The 18,946-nt window shown below is 44.3% G+C and overlaps 1 protein-coding gene across 5 annotated transcripts in view; it reads left to right on the top strand.

The window, feature by feature from the left end:
- The window catches only part of ntng1a (netrin g1a), a 78,829-nt gene extending 60,698 nt beyond the window's left edge, over nucleotides 1–18,131 (top strand). The window contains exons 4-7 of one of the 5 annotated variants that reach the window (XM_035531199.1): nucleotides 2,403–2,429; nucleotides 8,724–8,891; nucleotides 10,727–10,861; nucleotides 16,508–18,131. In XM_035531199.1, coding sequence (XP_035387092.1) covers nucleotides 2,403–2,429; nucleotides 8,724–8,891; nucleotides 10,727–10,861; nucleotides 16,508–16,755 — 578 coding nt within the window. In that variant the 3' untranslated portion in view covers nucleotides 16,756–18,131. Of the gene's footprint in view, nucleotides 1–2,402; nucleotides 2,430–5,463; nucleotides 5,509–8,723; nucleotides 8,892–10,726; nucleotides 10,862–16,507 lie in introns of all 5 variants that reach the window. The other 4 variants (XM_035531196.1, XM_035531200.1, XM_035531197.1 and 1 more) reach the window with 4 other exon arrangements.
- The last annotated feature ends 815 nt before the right edge of the window (nucleotides 18,132–18,946 follow it).

Raw genomic sequence — 18,946 nt, 5'->3', positions numbered from 1 at the left:
GCTGGGGGGGGGGGGGTTGGGTTGCCCGGGGAAACTAGGACAGTTCAGGCTCTTCTCCCTAGCTGGGTTAATTGCGTCCCATCAACCTCTGGGAGAGATGCTGAAAAATGAACTGTCAGCAGCACATGTGTTTGGGCCTGTGTGGGCATGTAATTTCTTTCTTTCTTTTGCCTTTCTTCAACATAGATGTCTTTTTGTGGTTGTCAAGGTTCATATAGCAATGTGTGTTGTGACAGCATAATTGCAGAGGGAAAGGGAAAAGATGCTCATTACGTTACTTATGATGGCGTGAGTTTGACACTGTCAGAGAAACAGATTGTTATCTATGCAAAGTACATGTTGGGAATAGCAACATCTTTCTAGATGTTTTGTTTTTTTCTCACTGCGCGTGTGTCTGTGTGTGCGTTTTCATTTCTGCGTCTGACCAGCACACTCACAGACATGTACAAACACACACACACACACACGCGCTGTGATGACCATATAGGGCCATAGGGGTAGTGATGATAAGAATCAATGAAGTGTGGAATAAACACAGGCTGCCTAATGCTTTGCTGTATCAGCCAGTGCAATCACATCAGACAGATCCAGCAGGTACTCAAGACAGGAGACGGCGTTGAGTGAAGAATAATCTAATGATGTGATACGTGATATTTAAAATTTGTCTCCAGGCCAAAGACTGTCCACTAAGAAGGAACCAAAATCCCCCCCCCCCAACACACACACACACACACTTACTCAAGGGCTCATGTTACTTTGCAGCTAACCGGAAAACGCATACAACTACAGTCCTGCTAAAAGCGCGGCAGGCGCGGAGTTGAACAGTGTGGTTCAGAAACAGCTCACACAATGTGGGTCTCTTGTTCTGCTGGGAATGTCCTGGATTGTATTACAGGTGTTGGAGAGCAGCACACAGCAGCTCTGCATGTGTTTCTGCATGGTCAGCTGCAGGATGCTTAGCTTATGATTTTGTCAAAATTTCTCCGTCAACACTGTAGCACTGTAATGGCCTAATGGAGTGATATACCTTTACATCAACACCAAGACTTGGGCGTATTTCCATGTCACTCTTTCTGTGGCTGGATGAGGAGTTTGCTTTTATACTCTCTGCTTGGCCTCGACTTTAACAAAAGATTCAATTCGCCGGGGTCTGCCCGTTGACCAGCACAAGGCGGACTGAGTCTCTTGGAGCTGAACACACATTGTCCTCTAAAGGGTGTGATGGACAGACCTCTGTGACATTGCTGTGAGACAGGCTGCTTTCAGGAGAGCACCAAGGCAATGAATAACCGTGAAGGCCTGGATTTATCTCTCTCTCTCTCTCTCTCTCTCTCTCTCTGTCTCTGTATATATATATATATATATATATATATATATATATATATATATATATATATATATATATATATATAGACTGTGTACTGTATATATCCGTTCTCTTTATCCATCTTTTCCCACTCCTAGAACATCGGTGGTCTTCACTGTCTGGCCATGTTCTCTGCTGGGGAATTTGTCAAGGCCTCTTTTCGTTTGTCAAGCCCCTCCCCAGAGTTAAAAAATTTAGCTCTAACTGCCCCCCATTTAGCCACCTGCCATGTGGCTGCATGAGCTGAACACACCTCCTCCATTCTTCCCCGCCTCCGCCTCGGCACTTCCTCTGTTCTGGGTGGAAAGCGCTTCACCCGCACTGCACCGATCAGGCATCACGCGCCTGCACACACATCCTCTGCTTCACACTGCAGAGAATGGCGGTGGAATATCGCATAGTGAACTCCTGTATTTGCATCTGCATTTCTTTGTGTTCGCTTTGTTTATTTATGGTTCTCTTTATTTGTATTATCCTTAAGATGATCTCAGCGTGAAGTGTTTGCCATTTTCTCTCTCTCTCTCTCTCTCTCTCTCTCTCTCTCTCTCTCTCTCTCTCTTACTCTGTCTGTTTTTTGACAGCTGAAGAGCTGTGTTTGGGTTTGGCGCATGTGGTTCAGAGGTAAAATAAACTACTGATGTGTATTAGCACGGCAAAGCTTTAGAGGCAGAGAGGAAGTGAGCTAGTCCACATTTTCTCCTCTAGGAACCATCAAACAATGCATGCTTGATTCAGACTACTGGGTAAGGAGACTATACCTGCAGCTGTATAGTAGTTTTATTTATGTGCAACAAATGGATGTTGGGTTGTGCGGGAGTGTATGGATGTTGTATCTGTAAAATATTTTAATGATGCTAAATATGAATTCCAGATAATTAAAATCACACTGTTGGATGCTATGAGATGTGTGAAATGTGCAAGCTACTCATTATGACCTCAAAGTGGCTCATGTGTCTCAGAGTAATGTGCTCTCTCTCTCTCTCTCTCTCTCTCTCTCTCTCTCTCTCTCTCTCTCTCTCTCTCTCTCTACTCACAGGTGTTCCAAATAACATTGGTCCAGTTAGTAAGTACCTGAAACCAAAGCCGAGAAAGTACAACATACCTGCCTCTGGTTCACCATGCCCTGTCACTTGGTGTCAATCATTCATTTCTGATTTAGATCGACCAGTCACGCCTAACTGGGCCATCACAGGTGACTGGCAAGGTTAGCTCACTTCCTAAAAATCAGTCTGATCATGTGGGCAGTATATGAAGCAGTATACATACAAAACATTTTTTTTTTTTGTTCTTTTTTAACTCCTCCTGATATGTATTATAAATAAATGGCACATATGCTTATTGAATCCCAGGACCTCACCACAAGTAAGAAAAGGGAAAGGTCATTTTAATATGAGCAATGCGGCAGTTTGCAGGATTATCTAGTCCAGCGGGGCCTCAGGAGCCAGGAGGCGGTTAGAGTTACTGCTGCAGGGAGACACGACAGCAGAACAGGAGCCAGAGAAATATTGAACAAGTCAAAGTGCATGGAGAGCCCAGCTGTTTCCACATCCGGCCCCACTCCCATAGGGCTTTCCGGTACCTTCTCTGCCGGGTGCAGGAACACACAGGTCTTCTCTGCACTGACTATTGTCCAATTTTGAAGGAATTTTTGTGTCTTTTAGGTCCTGAACATCACTCAGTAATGATTCTGCTCCTGTGTATCCTGTATAATTATTTGCATTGTGTCAAACGGTGTGGACCATGACTGGTCTATCCCTAACCTCAACCAAAATTTTGATTCAGATATAAGAGAAATGAATGTGAGACCAAGTTGACAGTCATCCATTCTGCCAGACTCCTCCCCCTCCATAGCTTTGTGTCACGCTCTGTGCACTGCCTGCTGCATGCTCTCTGCATGCTCATGTCATGCCCGTACAGTGCCTGTGTCCACAAGTCATCCCCGTCGCTCCCACATGTGCCGCGCCCTTCACTCCCTCTCCTCATGACTGCAGCACAGAGAGGACCTGCCCGTGCGCCAAACAGCCACACCCACCAGTCAGCCCGACACAGAAAGAGGATCAGGGTTGGAGTTACAGAGGATTGCTGATCAGTGTCCTTAACAGACTGTGAGACTGTGTGAATGACACGGCGAAAAAAAGAAAAAAAAGATTCTCTGCTGTTTTTTCTAAGATAATTGAATTCTTTATTGACTTTTCTCAATTCTATCTCAAGTTTATTAAGCTTGCCGAGACCTGCCTGCTGTGGGCATTAGGGCAAAATTAATATTTTAAGGTGCAATTCTGGCTGTGTATGATTGCATTTTATTAAAGGATCAGCCCTGATGAAATTGCATCACTCCTCATTTATCTGATTCTATTTGCTTTTTCCCCCCAACAAAACAATTAATAGAAACAGGTGTGGCAAGCTTCAGAACTAATTGGCTTCTAATACACAATGAATGTATGTTATAGCCCTAACCAAATCCCTGGCCCAGACCTACAGGCTAAAGGAACTGGAATGATTATTATGTGTTGGAATCATCGTGAAACAGTGTGTCAGACTGATAAAAGCTCTGGAGGGTGTGCAGGGTCATGTGTGTCCTCTCTGTCAGACCTTCTCACACATTTACACATTCTAAAAGAAAAAAGAAAATCCATTAAAACATTGAGGGGAAAACATACAGCGTTTCTGTTCCCTCTAGATTAAACCGAAGACCTCCTTGCAAACCCATGTTTACCTGCATCCAGCTTTAAAGCTGTTGTCACTAAACTACATTAATCGAGTCTCAGCAAATGTACGGATGGTCTTGTTTCATCTAAAACAATAGGTAGTAATAAAAAAAATATATTTTTTTTATCATGAAAAATATATTTTCCTCCTATATTCAGTGCATGTGGAAATAAATGCCAAAAACAGAAACAGCTCTTTTTATATAACAGCAATCAAATGGAAGGGAAATGCAAGCTTACCCATGAGGGTTGTTGATAAGTCATAATGTCACTTATCAATAGAGAAACTAGCACCTTATTATTTCTTTTAAAGTATTTATTTATGTTGGTTTCCTCATGGTGTGCAGATGGAGCTCGAACTGAATAAAATCAAGCATTCCTGCACTCTTTGTCAGATAAACAACAGCAAACCCTTTCATCAGGACCATAACAGAAGCCATATTACTTTGAATAGCTCTTTTAGAAACTGCGTCTTGTGTTTCGTCCCTCCACTGGTGCTGGTGAGCATGCTCAGTGAAAGCCCTCCAACAACACACCACCACCGTGGGCAAGGAAAAGACACTACCAAATCAAAGATAGTCAGATGTCCGCCCAAACCCACACAGGGATTCTTCCCTCTGCAGTTTTTCTCCTGATAAAACACACAGCGAGATGGGCTATAAGGCAGCACACACTACCTCCCTCACTCTGAGGGGGTGCTGGTGGATGTCGTGGGGTAGGACTTTTTTTCCTGCTGCCTCTGAGCCCGACAGCAGGCTGCTTTATCCCCGGCCGTCCAGCAACCCCACCATTTCCTTACCCTGTGGGGGAAATGAAGAATTGTATGTAATTATGAGGCTGCGCAGTGCACTCTGTCAGAAGGCCCCTCAGTGTTACTCACATTGCTAATTCACTGTAATTCTTTCTTCCTGAAATATAATTAGACATTGACAGAATAAGCAATTTGATGAATTTAATAAAGTGGCACTGAGAACCCAGATTTCTATATTTAGAGGCACAAAGTGTGTGAGGCATGTCGAACATTTCCCAGTGTAGTGAGCTCAAGTAGTATCCAAACACACCCAGCCGAGGTTTTTGTTTGGTTCTTTATTGCTGTTAGTAATCATACCATCCAGTGCCAAGATAATGATGAAACATGCACAATTACATACAATCTCTGGAGGTCGAGTGTGCGCGTGCGTGTGTGCGTCTTCTTGGATGCATCAATGCTTGATCTCTGTCAGGCTTGGTAGTTCTCTGTTGTGCAAGAGAGTTATGCAGAACCCAAGCATATGTGTGTGCAGTTGTCTCTGTCTCCACCTGGTCAAACTAAGATCCATTGTTAGTGCATTTGGTTGATCCCAGATGGAGTCACTCTAACCACTCCTCATCTCTCCCAATTGCATACAGTCCGGCAGAATGTTTCATCTCTAGGTGTTGCTAACCGAAACCAAGGTAGGATATACTTCTAACTTAGACCAAATACTGTCTCTTTATTTTTGCCCCAGATCTGCCCAGCATAGCCATCTGTAGTCTGCACTGAGAGTGAAATGAAATCACCTGAGATTCAGGCTGCCAGTGTTAGGGAGGCTCCTCGATGCTGAACTGTCAGGCTGAAGCACCAAATGGACAAACTTGTTTTTGTTTTCTCCTGTTGTTTCTCTTATATATGACAGACTTTGACAAGTCTGAAAGCAACACTAAGATACCACAGCTGGGTGTAAGGCAGCTATAGGATGGCTCCCCTTATACGGTCCACGCACACGCACACGCACACACACACACACACACACATAGCAGTCACACACTCTCGCTTGTTTCAGCAAACTCTGATTATCCACTCCACATTAAACATGACACTATGACTCTTGATCCTTTCTCAACTCACGCAAAGATGGAGGGAGATTGATTTCAAACAATGACAAATTAATCTCTTCATGCAAATGTGCTACAGCGAATAAAATTGGAGACGACCGGTTGGACATCATGGGCTCTATGTGTTAGGGTGTAGGGGTAGATATAGGGTGAAGAAACGTAGGGTGAGAGTTTTTTATGATGAAGGACCATTATTAAGGTGTGCACTGAATATGGAGGGGCTGTGAGATTCCTGCGTCTGGGATTTGAGGGAAATGTTGGGCTTCTGCATATGTTCTAAGAAGGTTAAAAGACACCATAGAGCTTCCACACTCGACCAACAGCAGAGCTGCTACTCTGGGAGATGTCATGTTTAGAAAGGGCTTTATACCTCTTTGTGTTTTTCAGCCAGTGCTGATGAGACAGTACTGGGAACCCCTCCTAGCACCGAAGAAATCAGTCAGTGATTGAACTGGAAAAACATGCAGGGTGTAGGAAAGGGAACTACTCAAAGAGGACAGGTAGCATGTAAGCAGTACTTTTTATTACATTAAAATTGCTCCTCAAGTTGCTTTGTCAACAATGTGTAAGAGAGGCAGGACGCAACGTGCCCTCTGTAAGAGAGACGGGACTCAATGTGCCCTCTGTAAGGGAGGCAGGACTCAACGTGCCCTCTGTAAGAGAGGCGGGACGCAACGTGCCCTCTGTAAGAGAGGCGGGACTTCTGCCAGTCCCCCAGCCTTTTCCCACCTTAGCAGCCACAGACCCTGTTTGCCCCTGCTATGGGAACTTGAACTAGGCCATTGACCTGCACAACACAACTTCCTCATGGTTCTCAGTTCCCCACAGTTAGTATTCCTTCTGAGCTAACACAGTTTGAAGCAATTCCAAAAGGGCTCCAAAGCTGAATTGACTGTGTTATAATGTACAGAATGTGGGGTTTTCTGGACATTGGCATTGAGAACAATTGACAGAACCATAAACCAGTGATTACTGATGGAGAGCCTGGAGACTTACCTCACTACAAAGTACTGGTACTTCCCACCTGCCACATCTAGTCCACCCAAAGAAACATTCCCATCCAGCGATTACCATGGGTAATCATTTCACCATGTTTCCGTGCACTTTGCCTGGGAAAGCTTTAACTTGAAATGCACTTAAAATAGAATGCCAAAGGAAGCTGTTGATCTCTTACTCAGTACCTAACAGTGGACTTCCATTAGGAAGGAAGGAAGGAAGGAAAACTTTCATCTTTTGTACTGACAAAGGTTGCACTGTTCATGTTTTGTGAATGCAGCCAAAGCTTAATGTTTCACTGGCATATCTAGGAATATCCTGGTTTTGGATTCATCCCTATCTGGAACACTAAAATATTTTGCTTATTTGATTACTTAGATTAATACATGGCTTCTTGAGATGATCAATAGTGTGCCTGATATATCTCCTTCATGATCTCCTCCTGGGTGACAAATCCTCAATCTGTAAGAGCAGTAGCTAGCCTGTGACCTGTTGGAGGAAAAAGAGAAATGACTTCCACTTTGCACTGTACTATGAACAGTGTGTGTGTGTGTGTGTGTGTGTGTGTGTGTGTGTGTGTGTGTGTGTGTGTGTGAGGCCTGGACAGGCTGCTGAGAAGGCCTGCTCTCAATCCAGACCCGAATAATGAGAATGGTGCCTCAAACAGAGCTGGGGGTTGTGGGGTCTGAACAGGGTTCCCCAGGAGCCTGGCAGGCCTCTGGCAGTCCAAGCTCCCCCTATGATGGCGTTAGTGGCTGGAGTATTGGATCAGCAAAACCACTCTTCCACTTACAATTTCATGGGACCTAGCATGAGTCAGCTTGAATGAAAGTTTATGAATTCCTAAAGTTAGACCTACATTTAGTAGTCATAACCTTTTTCCAGCCTTAATATACACATCTAAGAAAGATACTCTTGCTCATAGCAATTCCTACAAATACTTGTATACTTGGATCTGTTGGGATCATGGGATCTCTTCAGGGCAAACGGGACATATCCCAGTGTTGCCGTCTATGATGGGAGACTCTGTGTGTTTGATCCATCGCCAGACAGAAGCTGCAGCCAGGCACTCTGATCCAGTCCTACTCTAAAAGTGGGACAAACTGGTGCAAGTCCTCAACAGCCTTTTTATTGTTATGTTTCATAGAGAGGAAATAGGTGGCAAGTTATTTCTCATACAGATGCACAATTTTTCATGGTACATCTGACAGAGTCAATACTGGAGAAAAAAAAACTGAACTGTTACAGGTCAGTTTTTTTTGGTTTTTTTGCAAAGCTGGGATAGTCGGTAGTGGTACTTCAGTTCTGTCTGTGACCTGGAAAGCTTTATTTTGGGGTGTAAGAAATGTAGGCTATTGTTATATATTCTCTTCTCTCAATGTTCCAGCTCCACTTAAGAGCATTTTCCATCTTTTTTTAGACAACAATCCACCACTGAAAAAAGAAAATCTAATATGAATTTGAAAACTATGTGGTGGCTAGGTTGAAAATGACATTCTCTTGTGAATTTGTGTCATTTAATTCATGCATCAACGTGTTCCTCTCTTTTCTTCGTCACCATCATCATCCTCCTCCAGCATTGTGTGTGCTTGAACCAAAGCTTATCGCTAACCAACATGCTCCCTCATGACTCTTAAGGTCACCTAACATCCAGTCCTGCAGGCTGCGTTCATGCCAGCAGTTGCCATCTTGCTGCTAAGTGCAAGCATGCCATAGTGCCCTTCACGCACATGCCGTCGAAACACACACACACACACACACGGCTTAAACACAGCCACATTTCTCTCCCTTTCTGCAAGACTGCGAGTGTTTCGGCCACTCCAACCGCTGCAGCTACATCGAACTGTTAAATACCGTCATTTGCGTGAGCTGTAAGCACAACACTAGGGGGCAGCATTGCCAGCTGTGCAAGCCTGGCTACTACCGCAATGCTTCGGCCGACTTGGACGATGAGAATGTATGCATAGGTCAGTGGCCCCGCCCATCTCACTGTCATCCACACAGCTTAGTACTTTCTTCTTTCACCCCGCCCATGCATAGGTCAGTGGCCCCGCCCATCTCGCCGTCGTCCGTACCATCACCCCGCCCACCGTTGCCATCTGTCCTATCCTTATTCCGTTCTCGCTGCACTGTAGCTGTCAATGCCACACTTTACGCCCACAGCTCCTCGCACACATACACAAACCTTCGTTCGTCTACGTCCGCACACGTATACCTCTATAGGAGTGTCCCTTAGATCGCACATATAGAACATCTCACATGTTTAAGACTGAGATGATCTCTTAAGCTTTGTAGCATGAAAACTAGTGGTAAAGAAACCAAAGAGAACGGGGCTGCTTTGCCACACAGAGAGCCGTTTTCTCACAAACCGCAAGGCCACAAGGGTATTTAGCATTATTCTCACTTAGTAGGAGAAACAGTGAGAAAGACAGGTGCATGAGGGATGGAAATAGAGATGAGACAAGGGACGGAGGGAGAGAGAGAGAGAAGAATGGAGGAAGGTGAGAGAGGAACAGGGGAAGAAGGAGGGAAGCGCGAGAAACCAGACATGTGAGTGAGGCCCGGGGTCAACCATCGCACGTTTGCAAAAGTTGTCTGGGTGAGGTTCCGCTAGGAGTAGCAGTGGTGTCAGCCAGAGAGCAGCCCATCTGGGATCTTGTTACAGCCCAACACAGGCCAGCACAGCACCAGGCTGGATCCCAGTACAGTCTGCACAGCCCCCTATCACCCCTGTAACAGGACTACATCTGGGACTGACAAATCGTACCATGTAAGCCAGGAGCAACTCAGAGGACACATGAATTAGTGTGATAGCTTTTATTAATATGGATTTTTTTTTTAATTTGTAGACTGTATGTAGTGCACTGCAAAGTTGAAAATAACCTAATATATTAAAGCTAATGCACAGGTTTGTGAGTGAAGTCATGCAACAAAATCTTTCCTCATGGGGTTGGGCATTTCCTGGTTGTGTCTAGTAGTATTTTCAGATATCTTTCTGAGCTTTTCTGTATAACCTAAACCTTAGCAAAAACCTCAGGATCACATGATTCAGGGTCACAATAAAATCTATTGTCGTCATTCTGTAAATGCACTTCCATTCCATCCATTTCTCTTTAAATGTGCAAGACTATTTAAATGTGTCATGTTCCTGCATCATGCCGTACTTCAGTATGTAACTGGTTCTTCTCTACCATGAAACACCCTAGATCTCAGTCCCACTCCTGCTGAACAAGGTGTATTGGACATGTAAGCGTTTTCCCTGCTCTGACACACCTGCCTTATTACAGAATGATAATTAACCTATGAGCTGGCTCATGTGTGTTGGAACAGCTGAGAACACATGTGCGGTGCACAGCGGTCCTCATGACTGGCACTGCAAACCCCTGATAGATGACAGATTATCAACTAAATGTCTTTTTAGTTATATATACTGTTATATATTACACTGGGAGTCAATATGAACTTGCACAGTGTTCTACTGTATAGTGTGTCAGCACCCTCGTGCTCTGAGCAGCCCCTGTCCACTTGCCTTTCTCTACCCAATTCCTGTGAGATGGTAGCCAGCGCAGCATCCACTGTGCTCGGCTGTGATGATAACTGTGTAGTTTGTAGGCTGCAAACATGCTGCAGCTCTTTTGATCCTGGGAGGCGTCCCGTGCTGGAGACACGCGGCATAATTCATGAGCCGGGCTGAACTGAAGAAGCAGCACAGGTCTCTCTCTCTCTCCCTCTCTCCAGTGTGTGTGTATACGTGTGTGTGTGTGTGTGTGTGTGTGTGTGTGTGTGTGTCTTGTTTCTACAGACTGTAATTGTAATCCCTTTGGTTCAGAGAGCGATCGCTGTAATGGCACAGGATATTGTAAATGTAAGGCAGGAGCGACAGGCCTTAAGTGCCATGAGTGTCTCCCCGGATATTTATGGGACCATGGCTGCAAATGTAAGTAAAACCTCAGGTCTGACTTACAGTGCACGGCTCTGCCCTCTCTCTCTTGCTGTCTCTCTATCTCTCTCTCTCCTTTCTTTCTCTCCTCCCTTCCATTTGTGGCTTTTGCTTGGTCCCTCCTGGCATGAGCATGTCTGCACTTTTGGCACTGGCATAGACTCCGAAGTGAGATCCGGCCCCTGACCTTTCATAGGAGCAGAGAGTATTGAGCCAGTAGCCCCTAGCCACTAGCCACTCCCTTAATATCCTTCAGGCAGCAAATCAGCATCCCTCAGCTCCTGAACACCTGGTTCAGGTGTGACCTGTAATATTGCAAGAGTACAAACTGGCTGATGGTGTTCGAGAACAGCATTGGGACCTTCTGCTTTCAAGAGCTGCAAGCTTCTTCCATTCTGCTTTCGTTAGCAGCGGCTGCGGTAGCCAGGGCCGTGGTGTGTGCAGGCAGTCCAGAGCAGGCATCCTTGCATGCGTTTGTGTGTTGTTTTTAAATTCAGAGCAGTCAGAGATGGAACAGCTGAGCTAATATTTGAGCTACATGGGCAGAAGCCTGGGTTAACAGGCAGCAGCTCAGCCAGATGCTCCATCTGTGTATCAGCGCACACAAACCCACCATCACCGAAGTCTGCTAGTTTTTGCATTCAGAGCATTCTCACTGAATAATGGACCAGAACCCTGAATTTGCAATGTTGCGGTAGAGTTTGTGAGGACCTCTTGCATGAAAATGATTTTTTGTGAGGTTTGTGCAAAGACTCCACTGTCTACTGTCCTTGCAGCGAAAGCAATACAGGTCAGAGCATAGAGACCAAGAGACGCTGTACCTGCGTACGACTACTGGGAGGTCACTCAAATGGTCCATTCACACAGGTCCTTCTGGTGGTTCTTTTTCTAAGGCTAACTGCCAATGTTAAAATGTGTTTGTTGGAGAATGTTTGATCAGTATTTGTACACATGGAGTCCCATTTAATGTGTAGCCACAGGAGGGGAGAATGAAAGTAATTATCAGGATTACACTCATACACACAAACACAGACACAAACGCAGTTAAACACAGACACACAAAGTCAGATGCAGACCCATGCAGTCAAACACAGACTCGTGCAGTCAGACACAAACGCCCACACAGTCAGACACAGGCCCACGCAGTCAGACACAGGCCCACATAGTTCAGGACAGACCCACACAGTCAGACACACATAAGAACAAAACAGGGACATGATCACATGGCTATAATGGTGACAGACCTTGGGGCTCAGTTGGGAATAGAGGTGAAGAGAGGAGGAAGTTATGAAGTGTGGATCCACTTGCAGTATAGAGGGGTGACAGACAGAGCTAGATGCAACACTGCTCCAATGATGAGGAAACCAGGCATCATTCCATGATAATAAACATCATGGGTTAACATACATCCCCCTTACACACATACACACACAGAACACTGATTTTCCTCACTCATGGTCCAAAATGTTCCCATTCATTTCAGTTTGAAGTAAATGCAGTGAATGAAGATTAAAGAGCAAATGTTCATAAATAAATAAATACACACACACACACACACACACACACACACACACACACACACACACACACACACGCACACACACATACTGCCTGGCCAAAAAAAAGGTCCCCACCTGGATTTAATGAAGCAAATAGGTAAGAGCCTCCCATTGGATAATCACCGCATGGGTGATTATGTTTCAGCTGGCAACAAGTTATTTAACCCTAACTGATGCAGTGAGTAGTTTCTTATTTGTTAAACAACCGTGTCGAAAGACACATCCTGTCGTCGTGGAAAAGATGCTAATCTGTTTCAGAAGGATCAAATTATTGGCATGCATCAAGCAAAGAAAACATCTAAGGAGATTGCTGAAAGTATTAAAATCGGGTTAAGAACTGTCCAACGCATTATTAAAAAGTGGAAGGACAGTGGGGAAACTTCATCTTCGAGGAAGGAATGTGGTCAGAAAAAAATCTTGAATGATCGTGATCGGCGAGCATTTAAACGTGGTTAAATCAAATTGTAGAAAAACAACAAGAAAACTCAGAGATATGTTTAATAGTGAAAGTAAGAGCATTTCCACACACACAATGCGAAGGGAACTCAAGGGATTGGGACTAAACAGCTGTGTAGCCTTAAGAAAACCACTTGTCAGTGAGGTTAACCGGCAAAAATGGCTTCAATTTGCTAGGTAACAAAGATTGGACTCTGGAGCAATGGAAGAAGGTCATGTGGTCTGATGAGTCCAGATTGACCCTGTTCCAGAGTGATGGGCGCATCAGGGTAAGAAGAGAGGCAGCTGAAGTGATGCACCCATCATGCCTAGTGCCTACCGTACAAGCCTGTGGGGGCAGTGCTATGATCTGGGGTTGCTGCAGTTGGTCAGGTCTACGTTCAGCAATGTTATGTGCCCAAAGACTGAGGTCAGTTGACTACCTGAATATACTGAACGACCAGGTTATTCCATCAATGGATTTTTTCTTCCCTGATGGCACGGGCATATTCCAAGATGACAATGCCAGGATTCACTGGGCTCAAATTGTGAAAGAGTGGTTCAGGGTGCATGAGACACCATTTTCACACATGGATTGGCCACCACATAGTGGTGACCTGAACCCCATTAAAAATCTTGGGATGTGCTGGAGATCTCCCATGATCTCCCATCATCAATACAAGATCTTGGGGAAAAATTAATGCAACTCTGAAACTCTGGACAGAAATAAATGTTGTGACATTGCAGAAGCTATATATATATATATATATATATATATATATGTGTGTGTGTGTGTGTGTGTGTGTGTGTGTGTGTGTGTGTGTGTGTGTGTGTGTATGTGTGTGTGTGTGTGTGTGTGTGTGTGTGTGTGTGTGTGTGTGTGTGTGTACTCTGTAGTCCATCCCCTTCCAGCCGACACAGACCTGTGTGGATTTTTCTCCATCTGTATGCAGATTTGAGTATGCAATTAAAACTCAAATCTCTCATCAAATACCTACCCATTCTCTCTTCGGCAGCACCTAGCCTGCTAACGCTCTCAATAAATATTATCCTTCATATCAAAAGCAAACCTAATAAACCGCCCAATTTATTCGTGACTCAGGGTCTGTTTATACACACTCAAATTGTCAACATGATGGCCTGGATAGGGGCAGGGAGGTGGAGGAAGCATACCTGTGGCCCCGCCCCCCAGCGAATGCCCCATTGTTCCCATTGAGATTCCAGAACATCAAACATGAGTGTCTGCTTTCTGCACTGTCTTCTTCCCTTTAATAGCTTTGAAAGGGCGTTTAGGTGCTCGTTTAAATCACAGCTCATGTTTCGCAGGCAAAGTGGCCCTCCCCACCTCAGAGCCGAGAGCTGTGAGGCAGGTGGAGGTTAAAGTGTTTACAAGACGAGCGAGCAGGGCGGAAGCGTAGAAAGCCGCAGGGCCGGAGGAGTTTACAGCTCCAGTGTCTGCGCTTTTTGGAGAATAAGGAGGTCTGTTAGTTCTCATCACGGTCATAAATCATAGTGGAGACTCTCTCAGCCTCAGCTCCTTTTCACTAGGCATCAGGGGACATCAAGCACCAAGCAGAGCTGGCAGAAAAGGAGAGAGAGAGAGAGAGAGAGAGAGAGAGAGAGAGAGAGAGAGAGAGAGAGAGAGATACAGTTAAAAAAGGAAGAAAGAGAAAAGGAGAGGGACAGCTAGGGTGACCCCAGATCTAAGCTCGGAGTAAATGCATTACCCACGAACCTGTAGGTCTTACAGTGCTTGCTTCAAGGAATGCATATGGAGAGCGCTTTCTCCAAAGAGAAAGCCCAAAGGGATCCGATCAATGCGTTCTCCTTCTTTCAAACGAGATTTGCTCTCATATTCGTTCTAGGGGCACAATCCCTTCGTTAACTCTTTCTTTTTACTGATTCGTAGTCCTCTTCTGCAACAATTTGGCATTGACATTTCCAGTCAAAACACTCAATAATTTCCCCACCCTGATTTGGTCCCTAGTTTAAACGCCAGGGAATAAAATATAAATGGGAAGAGTTGGTGGGTCATAGATACCAAAACAGCAGTCGGCAGAGTTACCAGTACAACTGCCACAGTGCCATTATTGTCAGGCTTTGTCTATTCCTATTTTTAAGACAAAGCAAGAAAAAATGTAAAAAGCAAGGAAAGTGCTAAAGGTGAAAAAAAAAGTGGATGTTTAATTAATAAAAACCGCATGTCATAACTGCATCATTACCCTTAAGGTAAAACATGTCAGTCTAATTAAATCACTCAACTGCTCTCGCCTATGTCCCAGACACTAACGAATCTCAGACAGTAACGAGTTTCCCTAATTGGCACAGACTGTAAATGAGCATGGTGTAATTCGAACAGGGGATCACATAGGGTGGGCCCACCTGGGGAGTGCGCTATATGTGTGCCACTTTCTTGGTGTTCGTGTGCAATGCACCATGACAGAAAGGTCTGTACCAAAGAGGCAGCAGTGATAAACACAGGCCGGGGAGTCACGCAGTGGCCAGGACGAAGTCTGCATCCGCCACAGTGAACGTACAGAGGGACTAGTGCAGCAGACCCTAGGCTGCCTCATCAGTCTGAGGGCGATGGCTACACCTCCTTGCTCCTCGTCTTCCTCATCGTCCTGGAGGCCATGCATCCCCCAGAATAGCTCAGATGCAGCCATGGAACAGATGCTGTCATAAACATTGCTTCTTTATGCTGCAATAAAGCTACTACTCAGTCTGGGGAGAGAAGAACTGCATTTGACTCTCGGTAATCATTGGCCTGTATTTCATGTGCCGTCAGTGTTTCTTGTTTTGGGGTTTTTCCAAAGACCCAGCGTTGCTTGAGAAGGTTCGGCATGACTGCAAATGTCATGACTGCAAATGAAAAAGAATCTATGAGAAATAACACACAAAATCTATAAATACACACGAAGACTTTAACCAACCTGCACTTTGAGTTGCGAAAGATTAGCAGGTTTTGTGCCAGCATCTTTTCTGGCTGCTCAGCGCTAGTCAATCTCACACATTAGATAAGATAGAATAAGTCTTGGTAACACGACTGGTTGCAGGGAGAGACTCAACTGGATAATTTGTGCTTCATCTGAGCGGGAAGAAGGATGGTTCACTGTTTAGTCAGGTGGAGTAGACAAATAGTGTGCACCAGTATGCACCAGTTCACAGTGCAGAGTACCTGGAACCACAAAGAGGCAGACGTTGGGAAATGTTAGAGAAGATGACCCTTAGCCTAAGCCTGACCGTGACCCTAACAGCGGACAGTCTTACATTAAAGTTTTAAACATGTTCATGTTGAGCAAGTCAGGTACTGCAAACCTTTTTTTTTCAAACTCTTTTTCAAATTCCATTATTGCTGATATTAGATTTTCCATTCTGTTATGCATTTCAATCAATATTCACTTACCTACACAATTTATTGACTGTTTCCTGCTGTTTTCTGCTGTGAATGTGTATGTGATATCTAGAAATAGAGATGTAGTCACATAACATTGGGAAAGTGTGTAATTAGAGAGAGTGTGTGTGTGTGTGCGTGCGTGTGTGTGTGTGTGTGTGTGTGTGTGTGCGTGCGTGCGTGCGTGCGTGCGTGCGTGCGTGTGTGTGTGTGTGCATGTTCCGGCACTTATCTCTCTCCCTCTCTCTGTCTTAGCCCGGGTGTGTGACAATGAGCTCCTGCGCTGCCAGAACGGTGGCATGTGTGTGAACAACGTGAGATGTCAGTGTCCAGCGGCGTACACAGGCCTGCTGTGTGAGAAGGTCCGGTGCGAGGGTGAACCGGGCGGCTGTGGGGACAGTGATACTGCCCATGCTGCACTCCCACCCTCCCTCGTCCTCCTCATGCTGTCTCTCACCGGTGTCCTGCTCCTGACCCAGGCCTGCTGGGAAACGACACCCTGAGACATAGAGATGAGCACACACATACACTCACACACGCACAAACATTCACACACGCACACACGCACACCTTCAGATGCTCAGCTTTTACTATGAGAAACGAGAAAGCGCACCAGAACCCCACGGGCACGCCTGACTGGCCAGGCGGAACGTGTCTGAAGTCAGAGCAAAACTTAACCGGTCTGAGAGGATGACAAAAATTATGATACACTATTTAAAAAAGAGTATATATGTTAAAAGTTGATTAAAGTATTGCAAAACTTTAAAAAGAGTTACGAGCAAAAAATTCCAGATGTTATTTAAAGAATCTATCTCAGTATTTGCTAAATGAAACGTGTTAGCAGAAGGAGGACAGTGGACTAAGCCATAGCAGAAACTCTGACTCCGCCCACGAAGAGAGAGAGGACGCCAGATTCACGTTTTCCAGTCACCATGGTAACAGGGGTTGCGGTCATTCGCTAGTGGAAACAAGTGATGCCAGCTGCCCGTCTGTCGCTTTCGACTCTCCCCATGGCTAGACTGCTTTTTTGGCTATTCTCACCCAGAGTGATGGAGAACTGTCCAAATCATATGGACCAGCATTTGCAAAATACTAAAAAAAAAAAAAAAAAAACAAAAAAAAAAAAAAAAAAAAAACACACACACACAAAGCTGAAAGAGTCATAAGAAGAAACCTAAACATTCTTTTCTGTCAGTGCATTGTGGATAAAAGGAAATTCATTCAGACTGTCATATTGGACCTGTACTCAAAGCAAGTTCTTCACCCTCTCCCTCCACAGCGTCCCCGACACGTCCCCCGTGCCAGTCACCTAGGTTTCGGTGAATGATCTCTTTGTACCCCTCGATGGTCGAATGTTTTCCTTGGTTTTCTTTTCTGGTCGATGTCAGTGAGGCACGTGTGTGTTAGCCCTCTACTCTCCAGACAATAATCAAGCAGTCCATGAAGTCTGAGCTAACCGCTACCTGGCACACTCCTCATCGGGGTTCACGTAAACAGGCAAAGTGCTTAGAAAATCATCAGTGTATTTAATTTTTGTATTGACAAAGAAGTTTATTTTCTTGACAGAGCAGAAATATTGTAGTACATAATTTTTTGTATTATTATTACTATTATTCACATTATTGCTGAACTGTGTTTAAGAGAGATGTGCTTGGTAAATGAAGGTAAAAAGATGAAATGAATAAGGTTTCATTTTTCTTTTTAATTTTTCTTTTTGGTTGTGCAGTTTCCTAAGTATTGGCAACGTGCTGGCATCAAAGAATATCAGTTTACATAATGCTAAAGTGTAACAAAATCCCACCAAAGGACATTCTAAATGTTTTCTTGTTGCTTTAACACTGAAAACTTTAAGTGAATAAAAGTTTAAAAAGACCTTTTAGGGCTGGTGCAACAGATTGTGTGTCATTTATTTCATGACCCAGGAGAATCTTAATCAGGGCTTTATTCTGGCATAGAAAAGTAATTATTTACACTAATAACACATGCATAGAAATTGCATAACTGACAGAATGTATGGTGTATCTTCAATAACAATTTATCTTCAGCCCAGGGCTGATTTGTTTCAGTGCAGTGCATTGTGGGTTGGGTAGGATTAAATATTAACGGGCATTGGCATCCTGCTGCGAACTTGGGTTATAAAGTTACCTGTCAGGCAGGAAAACTCTTCAACTACTGCACTATATCCACCACCTTTTACCAAACTATTTCTGTATAAAGCATTTTACACAAGTATTTTAGTCTATTGTCCATATGTTATTTTATGTTAATTATCATTTCAGTCAGTTGAATAACGCCTAAAAACATTTGCATTTTTGTTTCCGAGATATGGGAAAAATGACTTTTTTGGTTAAATTTTGAGTGAATTCGGGCTTGGTGGCTGTGAAAGTTATAGTAATGTTCCTGAGAAACAGTGTTGGCTTCCCTCCTGGTTTTTCTCCCTCTTGCTCTTTGTAACTGAAGATTCATGTCATATGATCAACAATAGCCTGTAGACTTCATTTTTGATCTCATCAAAACTGACTGCTGGACGTATTTCATATATAAACATATATTTATTTAATTATAAGGGCATAGCGCTACAATGGTCCTGCAGCTATTCTGTCACTGCTATTCAGTAATATTTTTTGTTTAATTCCACTTAATCTGTCATTAATCTTCACTCCAGTGTTGAAAACTGAATCATGAGTAGCAGTG

This window comes from Electrophorus electricus, chromosome 10 (assembly GCF_013358815.1).
Source record: "Electrophorus electricus isolate fEleEle1 chromosome 10, fEleEle1.pri, whole genome shotgun sequence".
NCBI lineage: Eukaryota > Metazoa > Chordata > Actinopteri > Gymnotiformes > Gymnotidae > Electrophorus > Electrophorus electricus.
The sequence above is the reverse complement of the archived record's forward strand: the minus strand, read 5'-3'. Positions and strand labels throughout refer to the sequence as shown.